At 42.0% G+C, this 19,721-nt stretch overlaps 1 protein-coding gene across 3 annotated transcripts; it reads right to left on the reverse strand.

The window, feature by feature from the left end:
• Positions 1-713: 713 nt before the first annotated feature.
• LOC141166288 (uncharacterized) lies at positions 714-16,082 on the reverse strand. 3 transcript variants are annotated; one of them, XM_073652835.1, is made up of 5 exons: positions 15,960-16,082; positions 4,000-4,062; positions 3,531-3,675; positions 2,077-3,027; positions 714-1,843 (listed from the first exon to the last, which is right to left on the reverse strand). In XM_073652835.1, exons 4-5 carry the CDS (start codon positions 2,998-3,000, stop codon positions 1,661-1,663), a joined length of 1,107 nt encoding a protein of 368 aa, XP_073508936.1. In that variant the 5' UTR covers positions 3,001-3,027; positions 3,531-3,675; positions 4,000-4,062; positions 15,960-16,082; the 3' UTR covers positions 714-1,660. The 3 variants fall into 3 exon arrangements, with proteins under 3 accessions (XP_073508936.1, XP_073508945.1, XP_073508954.1); XM_073652844.1 differs by having other exon boundaries at positions 3,913-4,062; XM_073652853.1 differs by lacking the exons at positions 3,531-3,675; positions 4,000-4,062 and having other exon boundaries at positions 15,960-16,077.
• Positions 16,083-19,721: the final 3,639 nt, after the last annotated feature.

Raw genomic sequence — 19,721 nt, forward strand, 5'->3', positions numbered from 1 at the left:
AATGCCCCTTACAAGAGCCATGCAGTACAGCATATTAAAAACATTATTCCCATTATTGGGGAGTGGGTCTCCCATAGTCTTTGCCTATGCCTTCGAAGCAAAAGCTGTCAAAAATCAGGACGAAGGAATTTGCAATGCCCATTACAAGAGCCATGCAAGTACAGCATATTAAAACATTATTCCCATTATTGGGGAGTTGGTCTCCCAGACTCTTTGCCTATGCCTTCCAAACAAAAGCTGCCAAAAATTAGGATGGAGGAACTTGCAATGCTGGCAACATGGACCACGGTCACCCTGGTGGTATAGTGGTGGTTGAGGCTGAGGATAAGGAGAAGAGCAAAAAACAGCCAAAATGAGGAAGCGTTTACCCATGTGTGGGTGTGAAGCGGTGCATGGGAATACACCTCCCGAAATAACACAGTGGATTTGACTTTATGTTACTCTGCTGTCATTTGGTGGTGATGAGAAGTCTGGCCCAATCCAGCTCTTGTTCATTTTGATAAGGGTCAGCTTGTCAGTTGACAGGCGAGTGCGCTTATCACACAGAAATTAGCTAATCAAGCAAAAATACCAACTGTTTATGTGTCAATCACAAATATAAAATCTAAAAATAGACACATCAACCAATGAATAATAAATTATTAAATTTTATTAAATAATCAAGTTTAAAAACCAGATATGGCAATACGGGAAAGGGAATAAAAACAGAATCCGAAAAAACACAGGGGTATACAAAGACAGGCCACACCCATATAGGTTGTAATAACGCCTAATGGATGGTAGTAGTGGCAGTATATATATGAAAGTGATAAAACAGTAGATAATAATTTATTAATAAGATGAAATATACATAAATAAATAAGGTGTACAGTGTAAATTTAATTCATTCAGATACTCTAATAATATATAAAGCCCTTAATCATTTAATGACATAATATGATTTAATAAATATAATATGCATAATAGATGGTAGTATATGACGGTATATATATGCAAGAATGATAATCGGTAATAATACATTAATTAGATAAGGTATACATGAAATTATAAAGTGCACAGTATTCAATTAATTCATTCAAAAATCTCCAACAATATATATATCACTATTAGTCACTCAGTAATATATTAAAACAGTCATGAATAGTATATGGAAGTCCATATAAGCACGCGTACTAACCCCAGTTGTGTCTCACATCCGACGCGCGTTTCGCTGTTGCTTTCTCAAGAATACAAGGAGACCGAATGAATGAGCGTATATATATATATAGAACGAATAGCTCATTGTTGTGGACCGGTGATGCGTGAGGAGGAGCCACACAGACCATGCATGATCATGTCGGCGCGACCTCCCCCCAGAGAGACGCGTCTCCATGGAGCGCGGCTGTCCAGGAAGAGGCGTCGCCGGCGTGCGTATCCACGAGGAACGCAAGAGAGAGGGAACCGGAAGTGACGTCAACCAATGTGACGCTATGGATGAGGGAAATCCCAATCGTATCTCCAGGGAGAAAACAGTGTAAAAGTGAGTATAAACAAAGTGAAGAAGTGAAAACCTGAGATTAAAACAAATCAAATCAATCCAAATGACAAAATATGTGACCATAAAGAAAGTGAAAAATTATAAAAATATAAAAAAATGATGCTAATAGTAAATGTGCATATATCAGGCCATATGTGTAAAACAATACATAAGTATAAGGTGTAAAGTGAAATAAAAAGGAAAATACAATAAAGTGTAATATGCAGTTCCATCATCTCTTGAAATAAGCGTCGATCCGGCGTTTTCGCTGAAAACCACGCATTGATCCCGGGCCACCAAGAAAGACTTTCGGATAAAACAGGGAAACTAGAAAAATAAAAAACGCATTAAAAACAAATAAAAACAAAAGATAAACAAATAGACTAATGAACGAAGTGCACAGAAACTAATCAGAGAAAGGAAGCAAAACTATAAGATTCATTGAGGCCGAGGGGAGATATGGAATCTAAGATGGTGATCCATTTCACCTCCTTTTGTGCCAAAAGTTTTTTACATTTCCCATCCCGAATCCCCGGATAGATACGGTCGATCTCACTTACCTTTAATGTTGAGGGATCACAATTATGGAATTTTTTAAAATGAAGAGGGATGGTCTTTAACTCTTCAAGATTATCATTTTCACTAGCTGCCCTTATATCCAGGACATGTTCACGTGTCCTTCTGCATAATTCCCTTGTGGTCATTCCAATATAGATCTTGTTGCACGGACATCTGGCGCTGTATATAACGCCAACTGTGTTGCATGTCACCGTATGGGTAATTTTGAAAGTCCTAGAATTGTCAGCATTTGTGAAAGTCTTCGTTGATTCGATATTGGGGCAGGCTACGCACCCACCACAGGGTCGACAGCCCCATTGTGGGCCCTTGGAATCAAAGAGGTATTTATTACTGCTTAAGTGACTATGAACCAGCATATCTCGTAAATTTCGAGATCTTCGATAGGTGATCGTGGGATTTTTTGAAATGTAAGGTGCTAATGATGGATCGAGTTGTAAAATCCGCCAGTGTTTCTTCAATGCAGTCCAAATCTCAGAGCTTTTTGCGTTAAAAGTAGAAATAAATCTCACCACGTCTGTTGTTTCTGGCGTCTGTTTCTTGTATAATAGGTCCTTCCTTCTAGAGAATTTGGCCCTTCGATAACTGCGTTGAATAATTTTATCGCTATAGCCTCTTTCACGGAATCGATGTTTCAATAAATCAGCTTGGGTTTCGAATTTGGCATCACTTGAACAAATTCGACGTATTCTAAGAAATTGTCCAGTTGGAATGTTTTCCACAAGATTCCTGGGATGCGAGGAGGCAGCACATAGGAGGGAATTCACTGAAGTTGGCTTACGAAATACGTCTGTGTGAATGAAACCGTCCTGGTCAATGTCCAACATAACGTCCAAAAACTCCATTTGATGTTGTCCACACTTGAAAGTAAGTTTAACAATGAGGTCGTTTTCATTGAGGGCAGTCATAAAAGATGTAAGGTCCTTATAGGATCCCTGCCATAAAAAGAAAATGTCGTCAATGAAACGACCCCAATATAGAACCTTGTCAATATTAGGGATAGGATCAGTCATAAATATCTCCCTCTACCACAGCCCCAGGAACAGATTGGCATACGAGGGGGCACACGCTGCCCCCATAGCTTTTCCCTGGAGCTGTAAGAAGAAGGCATCTTTAAAGATAAAAAAATTGTGTTTCAAAACGAAGTCCAACAATGTGGTGATAAGATCACCAAAATCCTTATCCATACTTCACATCTCCAAGAAGGCTGTCACCGCCTTGATCCCATCACCATGGCGAATAGATGTATAAAGGGATTCAACTTCACACGTGACTAAGATAACACTCCCATTCACCTGAATCCCATTCATCTTCTTCAGAAAATCTGAAGTGTCTTTCAAATACGAGGGCAGGGTTTCCACAATGGGTCGTAAGGTGTGATCAATCAGTTTACAAACAGATTCACAAAAATTGTTGATACCAGACACAATGGGCCTACCTGGAGGGTTAGTGAGGTCCTTGTGAGTCTTTGGGAGAACGTAAAATGTTGAAATTTGTGGATCCTTTTTGAACAGATAAGACATTTCCTGTTTATTCAAGGTCCCCCTCTGAACTGCATCATTAAGAATGGTCTCAAGGGAACTCTGAAATTTAGATAGAGGATTAAATGTTAGTTTCTTGTAAGTCGTTTGATCATTTAAATGACGTCTTACTTCTTTCTCATATTTTGATAGAGGGAGCAGCACAATGTTGCCCCCCTTGTCCGAAGGTTTAATAATTGTATTTGGAAGTAGCTGTAAATCTTTAATCGCCTTCCTCTCCTCTCGACTACAATTGTCAAATGAAATCGACGTCGATATCTGTTTAAATTCGTCACTTACCAATTGAACAAATAATTCAATATTAGGGTACATCGAGAGGAGGGGGGAAACGCCGAGACTTCGGGATGATAGATGGTGGAAATTTACCCATTGATTTAGCAGTTTGTTCCTCCAAAAGACTCTCAAGGGTCCTCAAGGCCTCCCGTTCCTCTGTAGTAGAGAAAACATCATTATCATTACACTTTTTATGGAATATTTTCTTAAAAGTCAATTTACGGGCGAAAAGATGATAAAAACAGCAACAGGGTTTATAAATGGAAATTCACAAAATCACCTCATGGTGAACGGAGAGGATCAGTGTCCTCTCATATGTCAACTGATAATGAATCCACTGATTCCTCCTCATCTAAATCCAACTACAACACAAGATTGGGTCAGAAGAAGCAGAATTATTGGAGAAATCACCCCAAACAAACCACTCTGATGGAGGCTGGCACGTCTAAGTACACATTGAAGGTAATCAATTTGACTGATCACATCCTCACTACCTCTCAGACTAATGTCCTAATGAAGGGTCTAACATTTTCACCAACTAATGGTTTTGATTTATTTACTGGGCTTAAGGATCTTCAAGTTATAAACTGACTTACTCCTGTGTTTTCTGTGCTTTGCTATTTTCTCAGTGGATATTCCTGATTTTGACCTTAGCTAGTGATGCGTGAGCACTAAAATGCTTGGGTACTCATTGCCCGGGTCGAGCAAATTGGAATGCTCGAGTGCTCGGTCCGAGTAACGAGCCCAATGTAAGTCTATGAGAAACTCAAGCATTTTTGTGGCGGCCCCACCCAGGCGGTCTGCAGAGGGGCTAAAAATTGCCCAAATTGATGGGAACAGTGCTTAAATGGCATGGGAACAGCATGGGGAAGCCCCCTGGAAGCATTTCTGACTCCCAGGTCACTGCTGTAAGCAATGTTGTCAGAGGTATTACGCCACTTTTATGGACTCACAATAAAGCATACAAAACCAAAACCAAAATGGATTTTCCTGGAAAATATGTTAAGGAACATCCTTTCCAGGGTAATAACTTGTATATAAGGCAAAATAAATATACAAAAAAAAAATGCTCCTTCACAACTTGGGCTATGTTCACACGTAGCGTTTTTGATGCATTTTTGCACTTTTGCATTGCTTTCAATCAAGACAAATGCATTCACCGGGAAATGTAATATTTTATCATTTTACTACCGTATATGGTCATGTGGTGTGTGACATGGGAACAGCATGGGGAAATGGGGAAGACCCCTGGAAGCATCTCTGATTCTCAGAGCACTGCCTAAAACTTTGGTCATCTCATCAGACGTGATCCTATATTACTGCGGTAATAATACAGACATTTTGGGCAACGTGACAAATCTTAAACTCCATTTAAAATGGGCATGGTGTGTGTCAAGGGACGGGGAAGTTATGGTGATGGTGACAGTGTACGCAGAGACCATGGGCAAGATGAAACTGTGCCTGCTGAGGGAGCACAACAAACACCCACGTCATGCCGAACTACCTTCCTGTCCTAATTTCTGAGGGGCTGCAGAACACCACTATTGAAGCCAGAGCAGTGTGAAAAGATTGTTGGTCGAATAGAAGATAAAGTTTCCAGTCAGTTTGCCACCAACACCACTCTGTGTTCCACATGGTCCAGTCTCAGTAGATGTGAGTATGGAGAACATTATTATTATTACTTTACCGCCATTTATTCCATGGCACTTTACATGTGAAAAAGGGGTATACATCGCATAAACAATTACAATAATCTTGAACAAAAATGGGACAGCGACTGGTACAGGAGACGAGAGGACCCTGCCTGCGAGGGCTCAGTCTACAAGGCATGGGTGAGGATACAGTAGGTGAGGATAGAGCTGGTCTTGCAGTGGTATGGTGGAGCGAGAGTTATTGCAGGTTGTATGCATATCGCAAGAGGTGGGTCTTCAACTTCCTTTTAATGGTTTCAACAATAGGCTAGCGTCAGAAATGGTGGGGTAGAGAGTTCCAGAGAAGGGGGAATGCACGGGAGAAATCTTGTATGCGATTGTGGGAGGAGGAGATAAGAGGGGAGTAGAGAAGGAGATCTTGTGAGGATCGGAGGTTGCGTGCAGGTAAGTAACGGGAGACTAGGTCACAGATGTATGGAGGAGATAGGATGTGGATAGCTTTGCATTCCAAGCTTAGGGATTTGAACTGGAGTCTCTGGGTAATGAGTAGAGATGAGCGGTGTTCGACTAGAACTGTTCGCCAATCTCAAATTCGAGCTGCTTTGGGTGGTGTTCGAGTTGTTCGACGAACCCGAACAATTTGCAAAAAATTCGACTGTTCGAGGTTATGTTTGATAACTGTTCGTGCACCAAAAGCGTGTCCTGCATGTCTGGTGCTATTTAGAGCACCAATCATGCAGGGAATGTCTGCCACTCACTGTAATGCCACAGCCATGGTGGTTGTGGCATTACAGTGATTGCCCAAATCGATGGGAACAGTGCTCACAGTGGAACATGAAAAGCCGGCAATTCAGCAGCGGCATACACCGGTACCCGACAAATTAGAACAGAAAGAATAGAGAATCACACATAGATTAGATAGATAAAAACATGTCAGTCACATATATATGAAGTACAGTGACAGTGTTGCTTACTGTACTTGTCATTTAGTGTAAAGGATTTATTTAAAAAAATAATAGTGTTTTCATGCACCGTCTCTTTAAAAAAGCCGGCCGGCATTTCAGCAGTGGTACCCGACAATTTAGAATAGAAGGAATAGAGAGTCACACATAGATTAGATAGATAGAAACATGTCAGTCACATATATAAGAAGTACAGTGACAGTGTTGATTACTGTACTTGTCATTTAGTGTTAAAATAAAGGATTTATTAAAAAAAAAATTGGTATGGGGTTCCCCATAATTTTAGGCTCTAGCGGATGTTAAGCAGATGGCTGGGGCAGATGTTTGAAGCCTGGGAAGGGGGTAATACCCATGGAGCTTCCCAGGCTACTAATAGCAGCCCCCAGCTGAATACCTAGCCTTTACTAGCTATTAAAATGGGGGACCCCCCCAAAAAACTGACGTGGGGTCCCCCCTATTTTAATAGCTAGCAAAGGCTAGGCAGACAGCTGGGGGCTGATATTAATAGCCCTGGAAGGGTGCCATGAATATTGGCCCCCTCCCAGGCTAGAAAAATCAGCCATCAGCCGCCCGAGAAATGGCGCATCCATAGGATGCGCCAATTCTGGCACTTAGCCTCACTCTTCCCACTGCCCTGTAGCGGTGGCAGTGGAGTAATAGGGTTGGGGTTGATGTCAGCTTATAATGTCAGCTGACATCAAGCCCAGGTTAGTAATGGAGAGGCGTCTAAAAAAAACACAACACCCAGAATAAAGTCCTTTAATTGAAATAAAGACACAATTCTTTATTGTTCAAAATTAAACCCTACTTACCGTATCGCCCATTCCAGCTGAAGCCAACGATCTCCTGCAATAAAAGAAAAATAATAAAGCAACATCATCCTTACCTTTCCATGGTTCCCAGGACAGCTTCAGCTCTGCTACATCGAGATGACAGGCTGGACCGCAGCAGAAAGCTGCCATCCAGACTGTCATCCCGCGGACACTGAGAAGCGCAGGCTTGCTTGCAACACTGTCACTGTACTTCATATATATGTGACTGACATGTTTCTATCTATCTAATCTATGTGTGAAGCTCTATTCTTTCTGTTGTAAATTGTCGGGTACCGCTGCTGAATTGCCGGCCGGCTTTTTTAAAGAGACGGTGCATGAAAACAATAATTTTTTTTTAAATAAATCCTTTACACTAAATGACAAGTACAGTAACCAACACTGTCACTGTACTTCATATATATGTGACTGACATGTTTCTATCTAATCTATGTGTAATGCTCTATTCCTTCTTGACTAAATTGTCAGGTACCGGTGTATGCCCCTGCTGAATTGCCGGCCGGCTTTTTTAAAGAGAGCGTCTTCTGAGCAGTTTGTTAGCTTTTGGACACCTTTAAAGGTGTTTTCTATGTGTTTCTATGTGTTTTTGTTTGCCTGCCATTGGTTTTAACGGTGTTCGATGGTGTTCTAAGGTGTTCGACGAACAGTTCGACGAACAGTTCCTCGAACATCCCGGTGTTCGACGAACTGAACTGAACCCAAACACTACGGGGGTGGCTCAACACTAGTAATGAGGAGCCAGTGAAGAGATTGACAGAGAGGAGAGGCCAGGGAATGGTGAGGGGACAGGTAGATTAGTCGGGCAACAGAGTTTAGGATAGATTGGAGGAATGCGAGAGTGTTAGAAGGGAGACCACAGAGCAGGAGGTTACAGTCGTCGAGAAGGGAGATGATGAGCACGTGCACTAGTGTTTTTGCAGATTCGTGGTTGAGGAATAGGCGGATCCAGGAGATTTTTTTTAATTGGTGTCGGCATCTTCCTCACCCTGATCCTTTTCCTCCCACCATTCCGAGTGCTCTGAGACAACTGATCCCACACTTGGACACTTAGAAGAGCTGTTTTGTTCAGGGTTACCCCAAGAGCTTTTAACTTTTCCATTGATAAATTTGGGCCTCTCAACCGGCCAGCTTTGAGCAGGGCAACAGAAAATCACATGTAGCGATTTGAGAAGCCATAGTCACCTGAAGGTGACAGTGGGAAAGTGCAAATACTGTCGCAAGAGGTGGATAATGATGAGAAACAATGGATAGAAAGTCAGGAGGAGGACCAGGGTGCGGTAGTGGAAAACGAAACGGTGGATGATGAAGTCACTAACCCAACCTGGCAAGGGGACATGTAGCGTGAGGACAGCAGCACACAGGAGGAGGGAGGCATAGCACCACAACAGACAAGAACAAGCAGTGCGGTGGCCACAGTCACAAGGCGGGCAACTGCTCCCAGGAACACCAACACGACGGAAGTTGCCAGTACAGCTGTTAGGTCTTCTCGAGTCTGGTTCTTTTTTAAAGACTGTTTAGATAACCCCAAAAAGGCCATTTGCAACATCTGCCAGTCCAACATCAGCAAGTGCACCAAAACTACCAGCCTGACCACCACCAGCATGCTCAGGCACATGACAGCAAAGCACCCGACTAGCTGGGCCGAACACCAAGGTCCAGAAACAGTATCTGCAGGTGACACCACTGCCTCTTCTACTGTTGTGCGTGCACGCCAATCCCCTGTCCAGGGTGCATGCAAAGATGTCTCCCGCCCTGCACCTGTCATTGCAGATTTGCAACCATTACCATCCACGTCCTTGTCCCTTTGCATCATTCATTTGTCCCTCCCACAGTCCTTGGAATGCAAGCGCAAGTATGTATCCAGCCACCTACCCACCCACAGGCCGCAATACTAAACTGCCACATTTCTGGACTGCTTGCACTTGAAATGTTGCCTTTTAGGCTCGTGGAGGCGGAAGCTTTCCACAACCTCATGGCGGCAGCTGCCGGGTGTCCATACTTGGTCCCCAGCCGCCACTATTTCTCCCGGTATCATCTCCGCCTTCCACAAGAGCGAGTCCAAGAACATTACCTATGCCCTTCCTCGTGCACTTAAGTGGGAAAGACTGCCTGACCACAAACACGTGGACAGGTGAATGTTGCCAGGGACGGTACATCTCACTGACGCATGTCACTGGGTTAATATTGTGCTCGGTCTCCTAGACAACAACCAAATTATTCATGATGGTTGGCTCATCCATCTCCTTAGCTTTGTGTTACTTGGAATGCAAGCGCAAATATGCACCTAAGCACCCACCCACCCACAGGAAGCAGGTTGTTTTTGGAACACTGTTATAGGTGATATGTCTGACAGAGAACCACTATTTTAAATAGCAGGCCTGTAATTTACTAATACTATTCTTCACAGACACCTAGTGTGAATAGCTGGACCGACACAGTGCAACGAAATGAAAATGGAAGAAATTGCTGATTTTGGAACATTGTTATAGGTGATATGTCTGACAGAGAACCACGGTTTTAAATAGAAGGCCTGCAATTTACTAATACTATTCTTCACAGACACCTAGTGTGAACAGCTTGACGGACACACTGCAACAGGAATAAGATAAAAAAAAAATTGCCCTGGCCCCTGATATTTGGGGCTATGTCTACAAATATCTGTAATTATTACAGCAGCAGCAGACAGGACGTTCGGGGGGATAAGAATTATAAACAACTGGTCGCGTTCGATAATGCTCAAATCAACTGGGGAGCCCCTCCTCTACCTATATTGAATCGTCTCAGCGATCGTATAGTGTAAGTTATCTTCTTTTATCCTGTTTATTTTATGTAACTGCCTATGTATTTTAATGTCTCCTTTGTAACATCCTTGTATATATTTTTCCTAAACACTGCCTCCCTTTTGGATTAAATATAAAATTAATAGTCCTGTTTCTTTTGTTCTGCAATTGTTCCCTTCCCCGAAGCCATATACGCTACCAAAATGCAGGTGTCCCGCCAGGCCTGTACTATAATTCAAACTCGGCCGGTGGTCGCAGAGAATATTAATAATTGGGCTATTGTGAAGCTGACAGTGACCATACGAAGGGCGTTAAACGTGGATTCCAGGCTTTGGAACCCAGGGGTGTTACGCCATATGCTCACTGGTCGCTTGCCGATACCTACACAGCGAGTAGTCTGGATCACATGCTCACGACTCAGGACGAAATACTGACAGTGTGATGGCACGGTGAGATATCGCGTGATCTCCCCGGTGTCGTCCCTCTGTGTGTGTTGGAATCCCTGACAAATTGGAGTTCAATGGACCCTCTTGCGCTATATGCACTGCAGTCTGCCATATACACTGCCTGCCATCCTAACTCGTGCCTAACACTGATTATATGCAGCTGGATTAGACCTCAGAAGGACTGTTAGTTCAGATATATATATATATACATATATATATATATATATGTATATATATATATATATATATATATATATATATATATATATATATATATACACACACACTACCGTTCAAAAGTTTGGGGTCATTTTGAAATTTCATTATTTTTGAATGAAAGGCACATTTTTTTTCAATGAAGCTAACATTAAATGAATCAGAAATACGCTCTATACATTGTTAATATGGTAAATGACTATTCTAGCTGCAAACGTCTTGTTTTTATTGCAATATCTACATAGGTGTATAGAGGCCCATTTCTAACAACCACCACTCCAGTGTTTTAATGGTACATTGAGTTTGCTAATTCTGTAAGAAGGCTAATGGATGTTTAGAAAACCCTAGAAAACCCTTGCACAAGTATGTTAGCCCAGCTGAAAACGGTTTGGCTGGTTTGAGAAGCTATAAAATTGACCTTCCTTTGAGCTAGTTGAGAATCTGGAGCATTACATTTGTTTGTTTTATGAAACTCTCAAAATGGTCAGAAAAAGAGAACTTTCATGTGAAACTTGATTGTCTATTCTTGTCCTTAGAAATTAAGGCTATTCCATGTGAGAAATTGCCAAGAAACTGAAGATTTCCTACAACGGTTTGTACTAGTCCCATCAGAGGAGAGCACAAACAGGCTCTAACCAGAGTAGAAAGAGAAGTGGGAGGCCCCGCTGCACAACTGAGCAACACGACAAGTACATTAGAGTCTCTAGTTTGAGAAATCGACGCCTCACAGCTCCTCAACTGGCAGCTTCATTAAATAGTACATGCAAAATGCCAGTGTCAACGTCTACAGTGAAGAGGTGACTATGGGATGCTGGCCTTCAGGGCAAAATGGCAAAGAAAAAGCCATATCTGAGACTGGCTAATAAAAGGAATAGATTAATATGGGCAAAAGAACACAGACATTGAACAGAAGAAGATTGGAAAAAAGTTTTATGGACAGGCGAATCAAAGTTTGAGGTGTTTGGATCACACAGAAGAACATTTGTGAGACGCAGAACAACTGAAAAGATGCTGGAAGAGTGCCTGACGCCATCTATCAAGCATGGTGGAGGTAATGTGATGGTCTGGGGTTGCTTTGGTGCTGGTAAAGTGGGAAATTTGTACAAAGTAAATGGGATTTTGAATAAGGAAGGCTATCACTCCATTTTGCAACGCCATGCCATACCCTGTGGACAGCGCTTGATTGGAGCCAATTTCACTCTACAACAGGACAATGACCCAAAGCACACCTCCAAATTATGCATGAACTATTTAGGGAAGAAGCAGGCAGCTGGTATTCTATCTGTAATGAAGTGGCCTGGGCAGTCACCAAATCTCAACCCCATTGAGCTGTTGTGGGTGCAGCTTGACCGTATGGTACAGATAAAGTGCCCATCAAGCCAATCCAAATTGTGGGAGAGTCTTCAGGAAGCATGGGGTGAAATTTCTCAAGATTGCCTCAGCAAATTAACAGCTAGAATGCCAAAGGTCTGCAATGCTGTAATTGCTGCAAAGGGAGCATTCTTTGACGAAAGCAAAGTTTGAAGGAGAAAATTATTCTTTCAAATAAAAATCATTATTTCTAACCTTGTTAGTGTCTGGACTATATTTTCTATTCATTTTGCAACTCATTTGATAAAAAAAAGTATGAGTTTTCATGGGAAACACAAAATTGTTTGGGTGACCCCAAACTTTTGAACGGTAGTGTATATATATGTGTTGTGAAATACCTATAACTATAAAGAAGCAAATCTCTCCCTGACTCAGCAGCACCTCATCCTACTTTGCCTGTTTCCAGGGAAGACTGTGACGAGCATAGCGGTGCCCGGTCTTATGATGATGCTGTGCGGCCAGCCAATCACTGTAATGCCCACAACCAACATGGCTACGGCATTACAGTGCGTGGCAGGCAATCCCTGCATGTTCATTGGCTCTCTAAACAGCGTCAAACATGCAGGGAGGGGACCCGAGTTCCCGCCCGAGTAACCCGGAAATACTCGCCGAGCTTGTTGAGCACAGTGATGTTCGGGCGATTACCGAGCAGTGGCGAGCACGTTCACTCATCACTAACTTTAGCTCACTTTTGACTACTCTCCTTCTTTATGATTTTTCTCCTACACCGACATCCTGATTCTGACCCAACTTCCAGATCTTTCTCTTGCCTTTGGTTTGTTCCTCTGGACAGCAGATCTTTTGTGAAAGCAAGTCAGTGGATCTCGTATTAAAACCACATTCCAATATTGGGGTTAAAGAGTGAAAGCTGAGGTTTCTCTGGAAAGAGCTAGACGGAGTGGCTGGGGCCAAGTCTGTCTGAGGAAGCCTCTTTGAGCCTGCAGCCTCTGGCAGACATGTCTGCAGGATATTTGAAGAAGCACATACAGGTGCTTCTCACAAAATTGGAATATTATCAAAAAGTTAATTTATTTCAGTTCTTCAATGCAAAAAGTGAAACTCATATATTATATAGAGCAACTGTAAGTTGCCAGGTCCTGTCCTGTATCTTGCCTGTATCTGCCACCCTGGGGGCTGAGTAACCAGGCCTGTACCTGTGTTCCTGTATCTATCCCGTTCTGCCACTCTGGAGGCTGAGTACCCAGGCCCGTTACCTGTACCTGTGACTTCTAGTCTATTTCTGCCACCCTGGGAGCTGAATTCCCAGGCTCGTACCTGTATCTCGCTCCTCTGTCAGTTCCTGCCTGAACTGTGTCCTAGCCCGTTACTTGCTCGTCTAAATGTCTGATCCTTCCCTTTGCCGGCAGTGTCTGTACCAGAACATACCTCCCACCTGTTGTCTCTGTACTCCAGTTTGTGAGTGTGTCCACTCGCTACTTCATAGCAAGTACCTTCTTTATATTTGGCTCTGCTTGTCCCGTTTTCCTGCACCTGTAGCTACATTCTGTGTTCTAGCTACCTTCCTACGCTTTCCTGACCCTTTCTGTTCCATGTGAACAAAGCCCCGTCCAGACTGGCCGCTCCTGTGGCATTCCCGCCTGGCCGCACCTGCGGCTCTGCTCTGCCCTGCCCTGCTTCTTGTCCGCACCTGCAGCTTTGCTCTGCCCTACCCTGCTCTGCTCCCCTTCCTGTCCACATCTGTGGCTCTGCCCTGCACTGCTCTGCTCCACTTCCCATCCGCACCTGCGGCTCTACTCTGCTCCACTTCCTGTCCGCACCTGTGGCTCTGCTCTGCCCTGCCCTGCTCTGCTCCACTTCACGTCCGTACCTGCAGCACTGCCCTGCCCTGCTCTGCTTCGCTTCCCGTCCGCACCTGCATCTCTGCTCTGCTCCGCTTCCCGTCCACATCTGCAGCTCTGCTCTGCCCTGCTCTGCTCCACTTCCCATCCGCACCTGCGGCTCTTCTCCTGTATCCAAGTCTGTACTGGTCCCTATCCAGCCTGTCTACCTGCTTGTATACCAGCCGTGCCCGAGAGTACCTGCCTTCCTATATACCAGCCGTGCCCATCAGTACCTGTTTGCCTATATACCATCCATGTCCGCGAGTACCTGCCTGTCGCTGCCTACCCCAGTGTGGATCAACAGCTGTGTAACTGGGGTCTGCCCTGGAGTAGCACCTGGGCCACCTCCCTCGTCCCTCCTTGGTTCACGGAGTTGACTAAGCCTACGTATGAGTCAGGACCGAATCCATGCGGGAGCGTTATTCAGATGTCCAGAAGGCAGTCATTGACACACTCCACAAGGAGGGTAAGCCACAAAAGGTCATTGCTAAAGAAGCTGGAGTGCTGTATCCAAACATATTAATGTAAAGTTGATTGGAAGGAAAAAGTGTGGTAGAAAAAGGTGCACAAGCAACCTGGATAACCAAAGCCATCAAAGGATTGTTAAGAAAAGGCCATTCAAAAATTTGGGGGAGATTCACAAGGAGTGAACTGCTGCTTGAGTCATTGCTTCAAGAGCCACCACACACAGACATATCCAGGACATGGGCTACAAGTGTTGCATTCCTTGTGTCAAGCCACTCATGACCAATAGAAAACGCCAGAAGCATCTTACCTGGGCCAAGGAGAAAAAGACCTGGACTGTTGCTCAGTGGTCCAAGGTGTTGTTTTCAGATGAAAGTAAATTTTGCATTTCATCTGGAAATCAAGGTCCCAGAGTCTGGAGGAAGAGTAAAGAGGCACACAATCCAAGCTGCTTGAGGTCTACTGTGAAGTTTCCACAATCAGTGATGGTTTGGGGAGCCATGTCACCTGCTGGTGTAGGTCCACTGTGTTTTATCAAGACCAAAGTCAGCGCAGCCGTTTACCTGGAAATTTTAGAGCACTTCATGCTTCCCTGTGCCGACAAGCTTTTTTTGGAGATGGAAATTACATTTTCCAGCAACACTTGACACCTGTCCACACTGCCAAAAGTACCAAAAAATAACAGTATCACTGTGCTTGATTGGCCAGCAAACTCGCCTGACCTTAACCCAATAGAGAATCTATGGGGGATTGTCAAAAGAAAGATGAGAGACACCAGACCTAACAATGCAGATGAGCTGAAGGCTGCTATCAAAGCAGCCTGGGCTTCCATAACACCTCAGCTGTGCCACAGGCTGATTGCCTCCACGCCACGCCGCATTTATGCAGTAATTGATGCAAAAGGAGCCCCGACCAAGTATTGAGTGCATTTACTGAACATACATTTCAGTAGGCCAACATTTCGGATTTTAAAATCATTTTTGAAGCTGACGTTATGAAGTATGCTATTTAATGAGATAATGACTTGTGTTTTCTTTGGCTGTAAGCCATAATCATCAACATTAACAGAAATAAACATTTGAAATAGATCACTCTGTAATGACTCCATATAATATATGAGTTTCACTTTTTGTATTGAATAACTGAAATAAATTAACTTTTTAATGATATTCTAATTTTGTCAGAAGCACCTTATACTGTCCTCATAGGATGTGCAGTGAGACATGGAGCTAAACCCCCTGTCTTCTTTAAGAAAAAGAGAGGCTGTGAACTTGTAAGCTTCTTTTATTGGATTGGAGATGGACAGAAAAGGGTGAAACTATGGGGTATAATAACAGGGTATTCAGAACATTAAAACTGTACAATACATGGATACAGATATTTTGTAATACAGTACAGCATGAGGTAATGTACAGGCAGATGATTACCTAACTAATACACAAACATGCTTGCAGCAACACTGCATTAAAAATACATAGATGATGGCTTACCAACTATGCTAGAACAGGCTGTATGCAAAGAACAAGACAGAGCAACGAGTGGTGTGGTATCTCTCCAGGAGAATGCAGGAAATGGCTGCTGGTTCCATCACAGAGTCATAATAAGACCAGAATGCATTGCAAAATCCTAGAATGCCTAAGGAACCTCCCACAATACTTTGCAGACTGAAAGAAAAGTGTATACATTAAATTGCCAGCAGATGTTGCTGTTACCAAACAATTGGAACTATAAACAGAGTTCAACACAAGATCTTCGTAATAAACATGACTAAGTTTCCTAACAACAAATTCATTGTCAGGACAGGACACACCTTTAGCTCCGGACAGCATGAGCTCATAACTTTGATAAGAATACCTGCTCTGAGAGCAGTGGGCTAGTCATTTTGCAATATTTGTAACAGTAGCTTGTCAAGAGCTGAGAAGGAGGAACAGCTAACTGCTAGATAGAAATCAATAGGCTGGAGAAAGGTGGATGGGATATTAAGAGTTGACCTCTCTCCTGGAACGTAGATACTATGCACTCTCAGTCAGTCTCCCAGCAGGCATTAGTGGTAAAGCTCTATAGAAACCATCTGTACATTATGAAAGATAAATGCACTCACTGCTAGAGAATGACTGCAGATCAAAAAAGCAAGTCAATTGCAAACTTGCTTATTTCATGCTGTCTAACTAATTGAACAATTTTAACAACTTTACAATAAGCCTTTAAGTCTGTTGTTCTGATCTATTTATAAAAGCAAATGTCAAATGCCATGGATCTTTGGCATATCTATTTACAGGAATTGATTGTTTTTTAAGGGAACAGTTCCTGTTCTAGGCAATGTCTCATTCTACTTTATTTTTGATTTTTAACCAGATGTAATAAAATGTTTTTTTATTTGAGAAATAGCTTCAATGTTGTACATACTACATGAAGTAAATATGATTTCATCTCTTATAACTTACAGTGCTTTGGAGATTTAATACGATTATATGAAGTGTATTGCACATTGTACATTAAAAATAATATGAAAAAGGCAAACACAAATTTCTAAGTTGACTTCATATTCACCTCACAACTTCTCGCAGTCTAAAAGAAAATAGTGTAATGACAAAATATTCCTACATTACCAGAAGCATTGCACTGACCTAAAATTAAAGTCCAAGAGGATATAACACAGGTCCCATTTGGCAATAAATAGGTTTAAATCTGGTAATTTAAATACGTTAATGAAGTTTGCTAATGAGAAAATTCAAGGTCCTAACTCCCAGGCAGACACAAAATAACTAAAAGTGACATAAAGGTGTTTTGCCCAAGGCAGGACATACCACCCAAGGCAATAGTAATTGTTTTTATGGAAACGTAACAATAATGTGCAAAATAATAAGATAAAGTAGAATGATAAGCAAAAGCAAAAAACCTTAAAGAGTAAAAGTCATTTATTTTTTTTCACAAATCAATAGCACAAGAGAAAATAAGATACTTTGTAATATACAGCATGGTGCAAAACTTTCAAGCAACTGGGGAAATAATTTTGCAAAGTAATAATGCTTTTCAAATATAGAAGTGTTAATAACCTATTTTTCAAAATCAAAGTGAATAAATTAACCACTTCGCGCCAGAGCCTGTTTTTACCTTCGTGACCGGGCCAATTTTTTCAATTCTGACCACTGCCAGTTTATGAAGTAATTACTCTGGAACGCTTCAATGTATTCCCCTGATTCTGAGATTGTTTTTTCGTGACATATTGTACTTCATGATAGTGGTAAAATTTCTTCGATATAACTTGTGTTTATTTGTGAAAAAATCGGAAATTTGGCGAAAATTTTGAAAATTTTGCAATTTTCAAACTTTGAATTTTCATGCCCTTAAATCAGAGAGATATGTCACACAAAATAGTTAATAAATAACATTTCTCACATGTCTACTTTACATCAGCACAATTTTGGAACCAAAATTTTTTTTGTTAGGGAGCTATAAGGGTTAAAAGTTGACCAGTGATTTCTCATTTTTCCAACAAAATTTACAAAAACATTTTTTTAGGGACCACATCACATTTGAAGTCACTTTGAGGGGTCTTTATGACAGAAAATACCCAAAAGTGACACCATTCTAAAAACTGCACCCCTCAAGGTGCTCAAAACCACATTCAAGAACTTTATTAACCCTTCAGGTGATTCACAGGAATTTTTGGAATGTGGAAGAAAAAAATTAACATTTAACTTTTTTCACAAAAATGTTACTTTAGACCCAATTTTTTTTATTTTCACAGGGGTAACATGAAAAAATGGACCCCAAATTTTTTTGTGCAATTTCTCTTGAGCGTGCTGATACCCCATATGTGAGGGAAAACCACTGTATGGGCGCACGGCAGGGTTCGGAAGGGAAGGAGCGCCATTAGACTTTTTGAATGTAAAATTTGTCTGAATAATTAGCAGACGCTATGTTGCGTTTGGAGAGCTCCTGATGTGCCTAAACAGTGGAAACCCCCCACAAGTGACACCATTTTGGAAACTAGACCCCTTAGGGAACTTATCTAGATGTGTGGTGAGCACCCTGAACCCCAAGGTGCTTCACAGAAGTTTCTAATATTGAGCTGTAAAAATAAAATTTTCACATTTTTCCCACAAAACCGTTTTTCATCCCTTAATTTTGCATTATCATAAGGGTAATAGGATAAATTGCACCATGAAGTTTGTTGTGCAATTTCTCCTGAACACGCTGATGCCCCATATGTGGAGGCAAATTACTGTTTGGGCACATGGCAGGGTTTGAAAGGGAAGGAACGCCATTTGACTTTTTGAATGTAAAATTTGTTTGAATAATTAGCGGACGCCATGTCACATTTGGGGAGCCCCTAATGTGCCTAAACAGTGGAAACCCCCCACAAGTGCCACCATTTTGGAAACTAGACCCCTTAGGGAACTTATCTAGATGTGTGGTGAGCACCTTGCACCCCCAGCTGCTTCACAGAAGTTTATAATATTGAGCCGTAAAAATACAATTTTCACATTTTTCCCTCAAAAAATGTTTTTCATTCCCTAATTTTGTATTATCATAAGGGTAACAGGATAAATTGCACCATGAAATTTGTTGTGCAATTTCTCCTGAACACGCCGATACCCCATATGTGGAGGCAAATTACTGTTTGGGCACATGGCAGGGTTCGGAAGAGAAAGAAGCGCTATGTTGGCTGGGATAGGCAGCAGACACCATGTCACATTTGAAGAGTCGCTGACATGCCAAAACAGCAGAAACCCCCACAAGTGACCCCATTTTGTAAACTACACCTCTCAAGGAATTCATCTAGGGAAGTAGTGAGCATTTTTTAATTTTTAAATTTATACCATTGGGCAGTGAAAAAAGCATAATTATATTTTTACCACAAAAAAATGTTTTACCCTCAGATTTTACATTTTCACACAGGGCAATGGGTAAAAATGGTGCCGAAGTGTGTCACACAATTTCTTCTAAAAGTGGCAATACCCCATATGTGGATGTATCGTACCACTTAGCCATACGGTGAGATTTGAGGGGGAAGGAGTGCTATTTGACAATTGGAGAACAAATTATTGTAGAATAGGCATTTGGATTTGGGAGCACAAAATTTTCTGAATTTCTTTTGGGCGGCAAGGACCATTTTTCTTTTCCAAAGCCTTTCTGCTACCAGTAACTTGGAAGTCCCTTATATTTTTAACAGATGATGGACCTGAGTGGGGACTAGCTTTTTTTGAGGACTGAGTTGAAGCTTTTATTGGGAACATTTTACGTAA

Source organism: Phyllobates terribilis, unplaced genomic scaffold (genome assembly GCF_046119375.1).
Source record: "Phyllobates terribilis strain yellow unplaced genomic scaffold, ASM4611937v1 Scaffold_1__5_contigs__length_1240528914, whole genome shotgun sequence".
In the NCBI taxonomy this organism is placed as follows: domain Eukaryota; kingdom Metazoa; phylum Chordata; class Amphibia; order Anura; family Dendrobatidae; genus Phyllobates; species Phyllobates terribilis.

Excerpts from the sequence above, each read along its gene's own strand:
- LOC141166288 (XM_073652835.1), bottom strand. The coding sequence starts at position 3,000 with ATGACTGCCCTCAATGAAAACGACCTCATTGTTAAACTTACTTTCAAG. Across the intron at positions 1,844-2,076 it reads GTGATCCCTCAACATTAAAG|TTTCCCTGTTTTATCCGAAA; the intron begins GTAAGTGAGATC and ends TTATTTTTCTAG.